We start from the raw sequence: 16,823 nt of genomic DNA on the forward strand, positions 1-16,823 counted from the left end.
GTTACGGAGACGCTTAAGAACAACATCCACAGCTTTGAATAACTTGCATAGGTTATTTCAATCATTCAAAAACCAAAAGCGTGTAAAACAGCTGCAAATTTACCAAGACATGGCTTTCTACCTAAAACTGACAGCTGACATGCTAAGTCCGGAGGAGCTGAAGGGATCCACACCTGAGGTGGAAGAAATGTTGAGTTGTACATTTTACAAATCTGGCCTAAACGGAAAAGAGGCAAGAAGAAAGCTATTGCTGAGAGAAAGACATAATATGCCTTGTTTGTAGTTTGCCATAAGTCTTAGGGGACAGAGCAAATAAAAGGCAGTAGGTCCTTTTCTTAAAGAGTGATACTGAATTTTTTGGCCTACATTCAAAACCCTGTATGTAGCAAAAATACTAACACTGCACAACACCTGAACACACTAGAACCACAGTGAAACATGGTGGAGGCAACCTCATACTCTGGGGATGCTTTTTTTTTCAGCAGAGGCAAGAAGGTTAGTCAGACTTGAAGACAGGTGAAGCTAAATAGGGGGTAGCCTGGAAGAAAACCTGCTGGGAGCTGCAGAAGACGTGACACTATGTGATTCTACAAATAATTGTCTAAGAAGGTTGAATACCAAATTTTAAGCTCTTTGTAAAAAAGAAAAGCATGTCTCAATGTATCAATTTGAAATACACCGTCGTTTGTGGTGGCAGCAAATCAAGCTGTGAAAAGGTTCATTTTGTTGGGAGCACTTTTGCAAGGCACTTTATTTCTTAATGTTAACACACTTACACCAACATAACGGCCCTTTTTGCTGTTACTTGGAGGACAGACCCCCAAGCCTGCACCAGGTTCTTCCTTCATAGGCAACAAAGGAGCAGGTGGAGCAGATTCAAATGTGAGATGAGAGGCAGCACTCTGGCGGAGGGCCTGCGCTGCCAGACGCTGTTTTAAAATACTCTTAGGAGCTGCTTTGTGCACATATTTCAGTGGAGGCTTACATCTGGATTTAGGTCCAGGTCTGTGCCCAAGTCTGGGCCCAGGCTTAAGTAGAGGTTTGGGAGCAGGCTTAGGTTCACTCGGAGTAAGAGGCATATTTGTATGGCAAGTAGGTGCAGAAACAACAGCCTCCACAGAAGAACGCTCTTCTTTAGCATCTGCAGTGATTTCGTCCTCTTTAACCATCCAGATCTTCTCCTCTAATGTTTCCTCCTCTTCTCTACCCCTGTCCCTGCCTGACCCTTTCCCCACATCCTCGATGCTCCGATGCAGCCGAGAGGATTTACGCAGGTGCAAGGGGAAGCGAGGACGCCCAGAGCTGCGGAGTGCATACTTCTTCTCTGTCTCTACGGGTAGAGAAGAAGGCACCGTTATTGGGTTAGGGCCAGAGGGGACTGGACCGTAGTTTGAGGGCGTGTCGAACTCCGCAGTCCGGACTGCTGGGGCCTCCAGCAGGTTGGTAGTTGCAGGATGATTGCCAATCGCCAAAGGCAAAGTCTGAGGTGAATTTGTGTTCATGGCCTCTACTGTGAGAGTTTTAGAGAGTTCTGAGTCTATAGAATCACTGTGATTGCTGATTTCGATGATTCCACAGTTGTCCATGTGCGGGTTGGAGAAAGCTTCTGCGTGCACTTCCGGGTCTACGTGTGTTTGCATGTTTCTGAGAGTCGCTGAAAACGTGTCCGCCTCGGCTGTCTTGCAGGTGTCAGGGTGCCTCTGCAGGTAGGTGCCGTGCCCCAGCCTTTTCTGCAGATGAGCACCAGTTGCCAGGGTGGAAGGGGAGGTGGGGGCAATGTCAGAGGTCACAAGTGCCAGTTCATCATGAAATGGATCTTGGAACGCGCCATGGAGTGTGAGCTCCCCTGTCCAGGACTCAGGTCTTTCCAGTTTCTCCAGTCTAACCACAAAACCCTTCTGTTCTGGCCGAGTCTCCCCACGACCTGCCGAAGCGCCAGTTTGGCCTGAATGCTGAGGATCTGACGAGCCACTCATCCAGTGGACGGTGCTGCAGGTAGTGACGCAGGATGTGGAGAGGTGGTTTCAGCTGTCTCTGTATGAAACTTTCAACAGCTTGTAGGGGCAGAAGACTTTTACACCTAAAGATGGAAATAAAAAATAAAAAACCAGGACGGTTAAAATATGTCAACACCCTCGAGTTGAATTTCAGAAATTGGGAAAGACTTTCTTTCTTCTTACTGCTGCTAAACTTTTACAGACCAGACTGTCAACGAATTTGGCAACGTGCCAAAATCCTACTCTGTAATGCACCCTCTTTTATTAACTGTGCCACCCACACGCCGGCATTGTAAAATTAGATTACATTTACCATTCATACCCCACTCAGTCGGTTGCTCCGACCAAACGGCCGTGGCGCTGATTTTTGATTCTGAGGCGAGCCTGACTCGGTCTGCCTGACTGGCTCTGTTCTGCAGGGGATCATTGGGTCATCAATACTGCAGTGGAGAGCTCACAAGACTTTTCTCTCTCTTCTCCCTGGCTCTGTCTTCTGCCCATGGTTGCTAGAGTGAAAGAAAAAGAAGACGGAGACAGACAGAAGGAGAAAAGGGACAGAGTAGTTGGGGAAGGTGGAGGGGAAGGCACGTGGAAAAGGGAGGAGCACAAAGAGAAAGAGAATAAGTGATTAGTACATGATGTCACAGCGCGAATTGGGCCAGACTGGAATCAGTATTTGAGAGAGGGCTGCACCGTCTCGCATCAGACACAATTATGTTAGAGGATGACTTGCAGTATAAATTGTTTAAGTTGACTTGTGGCTAAAATTTCTGATCTTTTAGCAGATTCTGGGAACATTTAAGTACTGGGTGCATGTTATGCCGATCATAGCGTCACGCCGCTCCATTATGTAAGCAACTGGAAACATTTTGCACATACAAATCTCAGTGAACAATTGAAACAATCAATCGTGGCTAATGTAGGGAGAACACATGCACATGTACAGCCAGTGTCATGTTTTCTTGCCTAAAACTGCAGATTCCTGTTGGGATGCAACAAGAACGGAAATGTGTAAACAACATCTGCCACCAGGGGGAAGCAGAGAGGCAGTGAAAGTCGAGGTGTTGAGAGGATGTAGAGATGAAGGTGACACAAAGACAGGAGTGATGGAGGGATAGCAGAACCTCAGAGAGGAGGAGAAGTGCAAACCCAGGATGGAAGAAACAGAAGAACGAGACTTGGACCACATGTGCTGGCCGCCACGCATGCTCGTCAGGCACAAACACAGGAAGGCTTGCAACATTTGTGAGCAGATATGCATGCACGCTGCTGGCTCTCTTAACTCTGTAGCGCACACACTCCACATTCAACACAATTATGTCCATTGTCAGATCTCTCTGCCTTTCCCTTCCAACATATGGCTCTGATTATGGAGGGAGGGAGGGAGGGAGGACGTTGAGCAGGAGGCAAAGAAAGTGAGAGAATGAAAGGGTGGGAATGTATGAAAAGGCGACAGGGCTGCAGAAGAGACTGGAAAGTGAAAGATGTGACTGAAACAGGAGGGAAAGAATCGTGACTGGACAGGCAGACGGGGAAATTAAGAGGGAAAAAAGTTGTGGAGGAGCAGGAGGAAGAGGATGAGGCAGTCGAGGAAGAGGAGAGGGGGAGTTTTGCCGGAGCTGAGTGCTGGGCTGCACGCATGAAGCGAAACAACCTCTGCTGCTCTGAGGAATGACACAACTGGGACAGACAAACATGGAGATGAACACACACACACATGCACACACTGCTCGTACTTCTTTAACCCCATCACCCACTCCCTTCCCCTCCCTTCTCTTCCCTTCCCTTCCCACTGCCACCTCCCTGACTTTCTCTGCCGTTCTCACTTTCTCTCCGGTCTAATTAACGGCGCTCATTAATCGTGGCTTCATCTGACCAGTTTGTGAGGGAAGGAGAGGAGCACATGCTTTAATTAAGCGCCGCATCACATGTGCTCACACATACACGCTGTCACTCCCCGACACATACCAACACACACATGCAAATATGCCCCTGCAGCTTCGTCCTCCCACACATCGATTTACACATAAAGACAGACACAACACACGCACACACGCACACACACACGTATGTGCTCTCCGCACGCAAAAACAAAGACACACATGCAAATGCCCCTCTTCTGTGCTCTGCAGGGGGCATTTTGACAGGGTTTAGATGCGAGCCAATCAATTCTGCTATGATTCATTGTTTAGGCAAAGCACTCCTGGCATCCTTCAGCCGCCATTCCAATATAATCATACGTAGCGAATGTGTTTTGGTGCATTTTCCCGTGGATGGCTCTGGGGCTTTGGAACACACAGCGGCGTAGTATTGTCTCGGTGAAAACAGACGATGGTATGCGCTGCTCCCACATCATGATCTGTTGAATCTGCCGCACAAAGACAAGCTCTTGTACGAGAAGTGTTTGAACACTTTTGATCTGGTACAGTTTTTCTTTTTTTTTTCCTCCACTTTCTTCTAAAAAGTTTTTGGTGTTATTGTGCAAATGCGGGGAAGCCAGCGACAACAACACAACAAGCCACAGAATGCCTGTGCCTTAGTGTGTTTGTGCAGAGACAAGAGGCTGCCAGCTTCGAGTTTGGGCAATTGCCCTGTTACGCAGTCTGGGAGGCGCAATGACTCTGTAGATGGTAGTTGTACAGCATATCTATTCTCTCCTCATCTATCTCACTGCCACAAAGGCTTGCAGACTCACAGGCCTGCCAGCAGAAACCCTCAATGAGGAACTAGACCCAGTGCGTGTGTGTGTGAGCTTGTGCACGCGTACGTGCAACTGATTGTGTGTGTGAACAGGAGTGTGCACATGTGAGAGTGTGTTTTCCTGGGTGTGTTTGTAAAAGCACTCACTGAGCTCTAACGGGTGTGCAGTTGTTGCTAAGAGACAGGCAGCAGCACCGAAACAGCATGGGGGGGTTTGAGGGGGGGGTTGTGGGGGGGCACAGAAGAGAGAGGAAAAAGAGAGGTGGTGAGGAGGAGGGGGAGGGGGGAGGGAGATAGAGAGAGAGAGGGGGGGGGGCTCCAACAAGAGGTTTAGACAGATAAGGAGAAGGAGAGGGATGGAGGAGAGAAAGGGAAAACGAGATGGAGAAAGTGTGCGTGAGGGCCAGGAGAGAGAGGGAAAGAGGTGGGGATGGGGTAGGGAGGGGGAAGTGGGTCAAGGGGGTCCACAGAGACCGAGTGACACGGCGTGGAAACCCAGCCAGCATCGCGGTGCCGCTCCCTCCACATCACCTCAACCCTGATGCAACCTCAACCTGCAGCCCAGACAGCCTCAGCCTCTCGCAACAACAACGGAAACATCAGCAAAGCGAACGAGGAAGAAACGGAACAAGTTGGCGGCTATTTGAGTTTGTCTGTGAGAGAAGTCTGCAGAGGAAGACAGAGGAGGAGAACTTAGTGATGTGTTGCATGATGAACAATCCACGTCAGAGTTTAATGAAATACTTGAAAAATAAAGTTCAGCTCTATGCAGCGGCGGCTCCTACATGAACGCTGGCACTTTCTCTTCTCTCCATTCTGAACACTTCCAAATACATAACTTATCAGAAACACTATGAACTAAAGCACATTGATCAATCACTAAAATCATCAATAACTTTATTAATAGATATATACCAATAGATATCTACCTATCTGGACAAACTTAATGACCAGCATCTAGATCCTGACAGGCCTGCAGTCCTGATACACAGTCCATCCTTACACCTCTCTGTCACAGCCACCAGTAATGTCTTTAGCAATTTGTGCTGCAGTATCTAGTCTGATAAAAGCAATCACGTTGCAAACCTTCACTTCACATGTGTTTTAGCCTTGGCTCCCCATGACCCTGCCGCAGTTTCACCATTGTTCCTTTCTTGGATCACTTTTGAAAGGTGCTGACCACTGCAGGCCTGTAACTTCAGAAGAGCTGCAGATTTGGAGATGATCAGTCCCAGGCATCCAACCATTATGATGTGACCCTTCTCAAACTTTTTTTCTTACTCTAATGCATTGAGCTCTGAGGACTCAATTAGGGATGCACAATATATCGACACATCCCCCTGAAGCAGAGAAGCAGTGGTGAAGTCAGAAGTGTGTTTTTTTGCCAGGTAGTGCGATATACATATATACAAGCCTGATCAAAATCTTAAGACCAGTCAAAAAATTGCAAGAATTTGCATTTTGGATCTTAAGAAGGTTCTAAGTAGAGCTTCACAATGTTAAAGGAAAAAATCAGTGCAAGAGACAAGAACTTTTGAGCAGGGAATTTCTGAAAACTGCATTTACACTCAAACATGATTTTTTTCAGCTGATCAAAAGTTTAAGACCATAGTCTTTAGAAGCCAAAAGCTGTGCAAAAATATGGATTCCATGTCATTTTCTGTCAAGTCTTTACACTGTCAAGACCTCCTGATGGCAAAAATGCTGACTGACTTTGAACGTGGTAGGATTGTTGAGCTGCATAAGCAAGGCCTATCACAACGTGCCATCGCTGCTGAGGTTGGACGCAGTAAGACAGTCATTTTGCATTTTTTAAAATAATCCTGAGGGTTATGGTAAGTGGAACAAAAAAGTCAAGTGGTAGACCCAAAAAAATTTCACCAGCTCTGAGCCGCAGGATCCGATTGGCTGTTCGTCAAAACACGGGACGATCTTCTACCCAAATTAAGGCAATTACTGGTGCTGACTGCAGCCCAATAACCATTAGACGGCATCTGCGAGAGAAGGGCTTCATAAACAAAAAACCTCTTCAAAGGCCACGTCTTCTTCAACGCCACAAAATTGCCCGTTTGGACTTTGCAAGGGTGCACCAAACATGGGACATTGAAAGGTGGAAGAAAGTTGTCTTCTCTGATGAGAAAAAAATTTAACCTTGATGGTCCTGATGACTTCCAATGTTACTGGCATGACAAGGAGATCCCACCTGAGATGTTTTCTACATGGCACAGTGGTGGAGGCGCCATCATGATTTGGGGTGCGTTTTCCTTCAATGGAACAATGGAGCTTCAGGTTGTGCAGGGGCGTCAAACAGCAGCTGGCTATGTGGAGATGTTGCAGCGGGCATCCCTCATGACTGAGGGCGTGGTAATGATTGGGTTTTTCAACAGGACAATGCTGCAGTTCACAATGCCAGCCTGACAAAGGAGTTCTTCTAAGAGAATGACATCACTCTTTTGGACCATCCTGCATGTTCCCCGGATCTAAACCCAATTGAGAACATTTGGGGATGGATGGCAAGGGAAGTTTACAAAAATGGACATCAGTTCCAGACAGTGGATGCCCTTCGTGAAGCCATCTTCAACACTTGGAGCAACATTCCCACTAGCCTCCTGGAAACACTGGCATCAAGCCTAAATGATTGTTTGAAGTCATCAACAAGAATGGTGGAGCTACTCATTACTGAGTCCTTTTTTTGACACTTTGATTTCTGATTTGGGGGGTTTTGGGGTTTTTTTGAGCTATGGTCTTAAACTTTGGATCAGCTGAAAAAAATAATATTTGAGTGTAAATGCAGTTTTCAATTAATCACCCGTTCAAAAGTTTTTGTCTCTTATGCTGATTTCTTCTTTTAACATTGTGAAGCTCTACTTAGAACCTTCTTAAGATCCAATAGTGCAAAATGCAAATTCTTGCAGTTTTTGAACTGGTCAAGATTTTGATCAGGAGTGTATGTATATAATATCTGTAGATATCAATTATCAGCAATATTAATATGGGATATAAATATCAGCCCAAATCTTCATGTTGGTACATCCAATGGTACACAATGTCCACTTGTGGACATTGAGTTTTACTAATAAGTGCGACGGCGAATAAATAAGTGCTATGCATCTCACTTTCAGACACAATGTTTTGCCTTGCTGGTATATAAAGTTTCTCAAATCACAAAGAGGGATCCGGAATCGTCATAGACTAATTTAGACCAGATTTGATCACTTTGTGTATATTATTTTCTTGTCTAAATCTGAGGTTCTCCTAATGCCAAAGTGCAATGAATGTACCACTTTTTGTGTTTTCACAAACAGAATAAAGGTATGACAAGTGTCTAACGCTATTTTTATTTATTTTTTAGTATTTTTGGCACTTGTACCCTTTATTTGATAGTAAATTGACAGGAAAGTCAGCTGTGAGAATCGGGGGCAGACATGCAGCAAACGTCAACAGGCCAGGAACCGAACACGCGACAGCCGCATAGAGGACTAAAGCCTCTGTACACGGGTCGCGCGCCCATTTATGATAAATCTAGTCAAATTAAATTCAATAGTGGTAAAAAAGTTAAATAATCCTTTAACTGAGTGAACAGTCATAACAACATATCAACTTCAGCGGCATCTGCATCTGAATTATTATACAGAAGGGGGTGCACACATCCCCATATGAAAAAAAAAGCAATAGAAAACATAGACTGGGCAACTCCAACATGACAATATTATGACGACATTACTTCCAGTCAGAACACAACTTAACAGAATAGAATAGAATAGAATAGAATAGAATAGAATAGAATAGAATAGAATAGAATAGAATAGAATAGAATAGAATAGGCAATGGGCAAGACACCTCCTCTATCTCTGGCGTCTCATAAAAAGGAATGATTAAACAGTATGAAGAATTGTAACTCTTGAAAACTAGTACTGTTTACACTGATAGAGAAACTTTACCATGAGTAGTTTAAATATTTTTTTGTTGTTGTTATTGATGAGAAAAACAACATGATGCAATGTGTGGCACCAATCCCTGCACAGGTTGTGGATTTACAGGTCTAATTTGTTTGAGAGATTTAGGTCCTGATTAAAGTTGGAAAAGCTAGCAGGGACTGTTGGAGCAGGAGTCAACCTACCATTATTTTGCACATTTAGTTTTGAGGGGCTGCAGCTCAGCATGCACACACACACACACACACACACACACACACACACACACACACACACACACACACACACACACACATATGCACACGCACACACACACACACACACACACACACATCAGAATCCCACCAACACACTAAAACAAGAACACCCCCCACCCCTTATCCGCCCCGTCCACCCCTCCACCCACAATCTCCTTCACCGTGACCTCTCTTCTCCTTCTCACATCCCAGCCACCCTCGACGAAGAAATCCACCACCACCTCCCCAGCTGCAGGAAATTCCTAATGATCTCCATCACCAGTGTGTGCGTGCTGCGTCTCCTGCCAAGAGCAGGCACGAGCACGCACAACAAACACGCACACCAGGCGCACAACTCAACAGAGACCAACACATAAACCATATGTGCAGACAAACAGACACACACAAAAAAAAAGCAGACAGACGTTCAGACGCACATCTAAACAGACTTCACAAGGGCCAGATACAGCGGCAGCTCAGCCAAAGATGCACGCAGGGGAGTTGAGAAGAAGCGGAAAGCACGAGAAATCAGGACCCTCTCCGCCGCAACGACCACCAAAAAAAAACCCCACATGTGACTGCTTCGCTCCGATTCGTTTCACAGGAACATGCATGCCGAGGTTATTTTAAGACAAGGACCAAAGTACCCCCTTCCTTTCTCAGACCCCCTTTGCTTGTCTCCCTCATGCTCAAGCATCCCCTCTCCTCCCGCCCCCACTTTCTTTCCCACAACCCCCTCTCCCCAAACACTCCTTCTTGATCTCCAACTTAGCCTGACACTCTCCCCTGCTCTTCCTCACTCTCCTGCAGGCAGTTTTCTGGCACTGCTTATGGCCATCCTTTGAATCAGGTCATGTGACCAACAACAACACCAGTGGGGAACAGAGGCATGCATATGTGGATGCGGGAAAGTAAAAACAATACAGATGTAAGAAGAAAAAAAAAACATCTACCTAGCCGAGGCCGAGTCCAAGAACTCCAGTTAAATAAAGACGTAAGTGATGAATGGGGATTTCCTGATACCTCCGAGAGGTTTTTACTGCGCGTCCCCTTATGAAAATATGTCTGTGTATCCTCCAGGTTATACATTTATTTCATCCAAGCCTAATTATATAACATTGTTAATTTTAAAGTAAAGCTGGAAAGGAAATAAGCTCTCAATATCTCTAAGAAAGTGTAGGAAGCTTAAACTAGACTTTCTGGGATTCAAGATGTTCAACTAACTTGCAAGAATTTAATAGATAAAACTACTAGAGGTTCTTTCCAGTCACAGGTATGAAACGACTGCAATAAAATGTTTTAATTTGAGATGTACAAACTTTTAGACTGCTTAAAATGTCATTGATTAAAAATGACATATTTCTTTTGTCAAATGGAACAACTAACACTTATCATTCAGCCAGATACATTTGGGACAATTGTTATACTCATTTAAAACCAGAATTTGATACTTCCTAATAGTGAGGCAAAATCTGTCACCTTGTTTTCCTTAATTAAATTAACAGTTGGATGAAAACAAAATCAACACAAATTGGTTTGTAAGTTTCAATTCTTCAGGAGAACATATGCCTCCTGTGTGTATTTTCAGCAGAATGCAGCTATCTTAGGTACGAACAACAAATAATGAACTCTTCTTCTTCAATGTTAAAAAGTGCAGAAAACTTTCATTACAATAATCCTTTGGTGAAATGGCTGTAGAAGTTTAAAACTACAAGGAGCTGGAAGAAGTGGCTGGGGAGAGGGAAGTCTGGGCCTCCCTTCTGAAGCTGCTGCCCCCGCGACCTGACCCCGGATAAGCGGAAGAAAATGGATGGATGGATGGATGGATGGATGGATGGATGGATGGATGGATGGATGGATGGATGGATGGATGGATGGATGGATGGATGGATGGATGGATGGATGGATGGATGGATGGGCTAGCTGCTCTGCAGCGCTAGCAGCTAGCTTACATTAGCTTGTGTTTAACGGGAACAACAGCAGATAATTCAGTGTTGGATGTGTTTTTTATTTTCTTTCTACCCTCATCTAATACAGCGCAAGAGCAAAAAGCTAGTTAAAATTCCAGCTCATGAAAAAAATTATAATTTTTGCCGTTTGTGGTGTAAATCTTCTATTAGGTTAATCTGTTATGTCCTTCAGCCACTGTACATGCTAATGACTGGTAGTGAATAAAAAGGCTATCACAACAGTCATTAAAATCAGAACCATCAACAGCATTTGAGCAGATTAACATAAATTCATTCAATAGGAATCAGGGTTAAAATTAGAATTGGGCTACGTTAAAATTGTGCTTTTAAATTTATGTTAAAATGTTAAAAGGATGAAAACAAGAGCTGTTAAGATTACTTACTGTCCAGTTCCTAGTATCAAGGAACACCGAGGTTTTATAAAGTAATTATTTTAGAGCAGCTTAAATTTTCCCTCATACCAAAGGCAAAGTTCATATTTATTTTCATGCTAGAGAAAATTTCAGAGTGACCGGATTTTCTCTGACTGTATGCACCGTTTGCCAACTCCTTAGTAAGAAAATTAATTTCAAGTCTTTAATGGCATCATCACGAATTTGCATTATTAGTCACTTGCATGTAATTGTAATTGGAGCTGCAGAAGAAATGAACAACCTTGTGAAAGCTACAACAATACAAAAAGGCTCCCTAAATATGTTTAGAACATGTAGTTTATAGTTCAGTTTTCTAGAATACAGTTTTGCTAAGAAAACTCCATTAAACTACAGTACAGCATCCATCGACTTTTCCAACAACCTATGTTAACAACCTGAATGGTCTAAACAGATACAAAAAAATGGAGTGAATCATTTCAATGCAGTGACATGCTTTGGAACCAACGACAGCACCCACCACATGTTCAGAAGAATAAGAAAAAATGTAGTTACACAAAAACAGCAAAAGACAAAAAGCACTAGATTTGTTGCTAGTTTTTTTTTGTTTTGTTTTTTTTTTAAACCTGAAAAGTCAATAAACATAAAAACAAAGCTTCTAAGGTGGAAACTGCAGCTTTATGGGGCACGGTCACTCTGTGTTAACACACTCCCCCCACCCTCACCTGTTTCTGCAAACTGTCCATCATTCATTACAAGAAAAACTAAGTCAGGTAAGGTAATGCGTTTTGGGGTATTTTTAAAGTAAAGTTAGAAAGTCAACTCTGGTGTAAGGCAGTTGATTACAGGTTGGCATTAACCTTCTAATATTAGCTTTTAAACATTTAGTGTAAGACAATACACTTCTAAAGTCAGAGGGCAAACATATATTTTTGCTCTGTTAAAATAAACAAGCATTGTAAATTATTGCACTGTTTAAGCTAACACATTAAATTTTATTTCGCTACTTGTGACAAAGAATAATTGAATCCACGATTTCCGATCAGAACAAATCAGAATGAATGTTGCTTTATTCGAGTTAAAAGTTGCCTTGTTTTTGTGCAAATCCAGTGATGAGTGCTGCAGATGCAACTTTAACTGATAGCATTACCGGTGGCAGCTAATGAAACGTTTTATTCTCCTTATTGATTTTCCTGATATTACTCCGTCCCTTGAAGTAAGCACGAATCAGAAGCAGATCTTAATCTTCTTTTATTTGTACACAAACTTTGCTTGGAAATCAAGTTGGCTCGATCCTCTGACTCTTTCATTGTACAGAAAGAGCAGATGAAAGTTGTGCTTCATGCATCACAAAATGTACTATGATGTAAAGTCCAAAATGTGTTCACATATAGTCCTAATTCACAATTTCAACCCTTAGCACATAGATACACATCAACCTCACACACACAAAGAACACACAAGCCAGATGCTTGGACCCCTACAAACGCTCAGACCTTGAGGCCAGCGTGTTGGACAGGGGCCCCCATGCTGCGGCCCTGACTTCCCCAACTCCTCCTCCTTCCTCCGTACTCCTGCTCCACAGTTGCTGTGGGAAACGCTGCAGCAGCGCCCGTTGCCAAGGAGAAGGCTGCTGGCTGTTTGAACAACAATGGCCGCCTTGTGAACATTCCAAGTGTAGGTACTGACAGCTCGTCAGCCGCAACCCCAGCAGACACACCTCAGGAGAAGGCACGCGCTTTCGCCGTCCACCCCTGCCGTACCTCTCAGGGCTCTTGGCCCCGAGCCCGAGTGAGGCAACGTAACGCATTCAGACACAAAAAAAACACACACATCTGTGCAACACTCTGAGAAATTATGACTTCTACTGTCCCTCTGTGTGCCTCTGTATCTCTTTACCATCTCCTTTTCTCTCTCTCTCTCTCTCACGCAGAAACACTCACACGTTGTGCAGTGCATTCATCCATCCCCCCACCCCCCCTCTCCCCGACTACTCTCTGTCTTTCCCTCTTATCTCTTCCTCTTTCCTCACCCCCATCCCACACCTCCCACCCCACCCCCCACACCCTCCTTCTTCCACAGCCTCCTGCTTTCACTCGCTTTCCATCTCAGGAAGTGTGTGTTCTCACTCTCACGCACACACACACACATGCATGCAATCTCTATCTCTCCTGGAAGGTAGCGAATCCCTACAGTCCCTCGGGGGCATACACTTCCTCGGAGAAGGAGGGAAAAGAGAAAGAGAACTTGAAACAAGAGAGGAAGAGGAGGGAGAGGGTGAGAACTGTATTCGAGGTGGGGATTTATAGACAGACCCCTTAGTGCGCTGATTATCGACTCATATTGATGGGACAATACTGATGGTGGAAATCAAGTTGGCTTTTAATGTGTGTGTGTGCGCGCGCGCATGTGTGTGTGTCTGTGAGGTCTCTGCTGAACCTCTGACTCATTGTTTTTTAAAAACACATACCCAGACTCATGAATACGCGCAGAGCAGAACCCAAAAACACTCCGCAAAATCAGACAGACTGTAAATTCTAATGATCTACAAATAGGTGTGTGTGTGTGTGCGTGTGTGTGTGTGTGCGTGTGTGTGTGTGTGTGGGGGGGGGTGCGTGCGTGAGTGAGTGTTGAACGCCAGACACCGGGAAGCGTGCTTGCGTGCGTGCATGTTTTCCCCATCTCTCGCTCCTCTTTAATAATTGAGCTGATTCTGTCCAGCTTGTTAGGGAGGTACACAGCCGTTTCACACTCCGTCTTTCTCCCATCTTCCTCGTCCTCTCGCGCTCCGTCTCCTCTTTCAACTTGTCCCTCCACTCGCTCGTCATTTATCACCCCTTCTCCTCCCTGACCTCTCTCTGTTCCCTCCCTCCTTTCCCTCCGTACCAGCTCTCTCTCTCTCTCTTCCTCTTTTCTTGGTAAATCCCTCCTGTTCTCTGACCTCTCCCTCGCCTCTTGCAGCCTTGCCGCCCTCCATCCACTTCCATCCATCCATCCCGGCTGCCCTCTATCATCCCTCTCCCGCTGCCTCCCTCCATCCCTCCAGAGGTGAGAGGTCGCAGCTTCCTCTCTGCTGTCAGACTCAAACCGGCTGCAACCAGCTTCGCCCGGGGGGGGGGGTGATAGAGGAGGTGAAGGAGACGAGGAGAATGAGGAACGTAGGTAAGAAAAAGAAAGGAAGTAGGATGGGAATGGGAAGGGGCTGACAAAGAGGACGGATAGACGGGGGCAGAGAGGTTAAAAGAGTGAAGGAGGCGAGGGAGAAGAGAGGGGGAGACGTCTTCTTTTTGAGTCACTGCCTTTGGCGCCGAGGAGCCGTTTTATGAATGTATCGTGTGGGAGGTGACAGAATGGAGCATACAAACACTGCTTACACTAACACTAAATGGTTGCTGTGAATGTGTGTGCGTGTGTGTAGATGTGTGTGTGTGTGAGTGGGAGATGAACCACGTTTACCTGCCTTCGGCGAAAGCCATTTCACTCCAGGTGACGTTTAGATTAACGGGAGCAAGAAAGACAGGTCTCTGAATCCTCAAGGGCAAATTAATGACTTATTGTTTTAGCCAGCAGTGGGAATACGGAAACCTGTCAAATATTCCAAATATATCCTGTTACAAAACATTAACAGAAGAGTTTTTTTAGTTTTGTTTTTTTTTACAGAAAATACGTTGGCGAGTGTAATCGCCGCTGTATTCTTAGAGCCGTCCGCATGACAGCTCTATTCATAGATGGAAGAATCAAATCAAAATTCTGTTAAAAGGGAAATTTTGTTTTCCTGAAACGCGGAATGCCGTGTGAAAAAAATCAGACGTATACCGACTCTAAAACGTTACAGGTTCAAAACCACAAGCCACACCTCCTCTACAGCTTAAAATGCTCCTGACGTGAGGTGTTGTCTGGTCTGGTTTGGGTGTCCGACCTCGCCGGGATGAAATCGCTGCTGAGGATCTTGCAGAAGAGTTTGTGGCCAGATCATTCGCAACACTCTCAGCCAACAATACAATCCTAAACTCTTCGGTGTGTAAATTAAGGAGGGATTTTTAAGACTTCTGCTTACCGCCACTCAATATGGAACAGATCTCAACGTCTCGATGTTATTGATTTGTTGCTTGAAAAGGCGGCTCTCTTCTTCACCAGATAAAATTGAGCATGAAATGTTTAATGGCATTTAAAAAGTTACAGTTTCCAAAAACAATAAAAGTTTCTGTCACACTGTCCCTACTGTCTAACATCAGTTACCCTCCCTCACCTGTTGCTGGCCACTGGTGTGAAAGCTAAAGGAGCGACACCCATCAGTCTCATTAAGGCAGCGCTGTTTTAAGACTGCAGCTGGGAATCTATGAGCTACATGTCTGTCAAGCAGCTGATTAATTCAGTGGCTAATATCGGCTTGTTACACTGTTACTCCAAAACAAGCAGAGGACTAGGATGAGACTCTGACTACCACATCCGTATATTATTACCACTTTTAGAGAAAAACGTCAGAATGTCAGACAGAAATTGCATAAATGGAGCAGTTATTCCTACTGCTGTTGAAATATTGATTATTACATGAACTATAGTACAATTATTCAATTATCTTATTTGGATACTTTGACTTAAACTCAAATACAGAAGCTGCAACATTTTTGCAGTAATCTTCACGTACGTATTGCAAAAACCCTTTTGGTCGTTCTGCTCTGCATAGACAAGTTAGTATATTAAATTTGGCTTGTTTATTAGTTAAGATATGTCCTAAGTAGCCAGATCTACAGTGTCGATAACAGTAGATTTCACAGAACGTTTCCTTAGTGAGAGGGGGTTTGTAGTTGGTTCCCTTGCAATAAGTGTACGCTTGTTTCACCCATCCATTCTCTATACCTATTAGTCCATGAAGGGTCATGGGGGCTGGTGCCTGTCCAGCGGTCATTAGGCGAGAGGCGGGGCCACGTCCTGGACAGGTCGCAAGGCTAACGCAGACACACATAGGAGGCAAAAAAAACCATGCACACACACTCACATCTAAGTGTATCTTGTGACTAGAAAAAGAAAATCCAAGCAGACAAAAAAGAACAAGAACACACTTACTTCCGCCAATGGGCTCACACAAAGTCGTGCAAAGTAGCAACAGGTGAGGGTGGGGGGTGCAAACGGACAAAGAACACTCTGGTCACATAGACACTTTCTGTGGTCTCTGCTTCAGATGACTAAAAACCGCAGGAACGATGTGACAAACCACATCTCTGAGATGTTAAAAAGCTGACTTTATAAAGTGTAGCTCAACAAAAAAAATATATTATAGCACACGATACGAAAGCGTACTCAAAAACTAGGGATTGGCTTTAATTGTGTCATTTATTGTTATGGTAAAAAGTTTCTAATAATGATAAGAATTTGATTTATTACTGGTAAGACAAATTGAAAACACCCAGCGCTGACAGTAATGTTAACTGTGTGTTAACACGGTTAACTGTTGGTTCCATGAGATCATCGATAAAAATCAATAAGTTCACCACTATGATTTTTTTAAAAGCTACTCTGTGCAGTTTAGTGATAAGAAACACACTTCATGCATCTGATGTCCTGAATAAGATGTTTTCAAAATGAGTATGTCACTCCCCCCCCCTCATACACG

General features: G+C 44.4%; 1 protein-coding gene across 3 annotated transcripts in view; it reads right to left on the reverse strand.

The window, feature by feature from the left end:
* ahdc1 (AT hook, DNA binding motif, containing 1) overlaps positions 1-16,823 on the reverse strand; it is a 28,714-nt gene that overhangs the window by 9,245 nt on the left and 2,646 nt on the right. For 2 of the 3 annotated variants that reach the window (XM_008421828.3, XM_017307526.2), the window contains 2 exons: positions 2,311-2,503; positions 777-2,080 (listed from right to left, as the gene is read on the reverse strand). In XM_008421828.3, the coding sequence (XP_008420050.2) occupies positions 777-1,976 (1,200 nt within the window). In that variant the 5' untranslated portion in view covers positions 1,977-2,080; positions 2,311-2,503. The remainder of the gene's footprint in view (positions 1-776; positions 2,081-2,310; positions 2,504-16,823) is intronic. The other variant, XM_008421829.3, reaches the window with a different exon arrangement.

This window comes from Poecilia reticulata, chromosome 11 (assembly GCF_904066995.2).
Source record: "Poecilia reticulata chromosome 11, P_reticulata-male-v2, whole genome shotgun sequence".
Taxonomy (NCBI): Eukaryota; Metazoa; Chordata; class Actinopteri; order Cyprinodontiformes; family Poeciliidae; genus Poecilia; species Poecilia reticulata.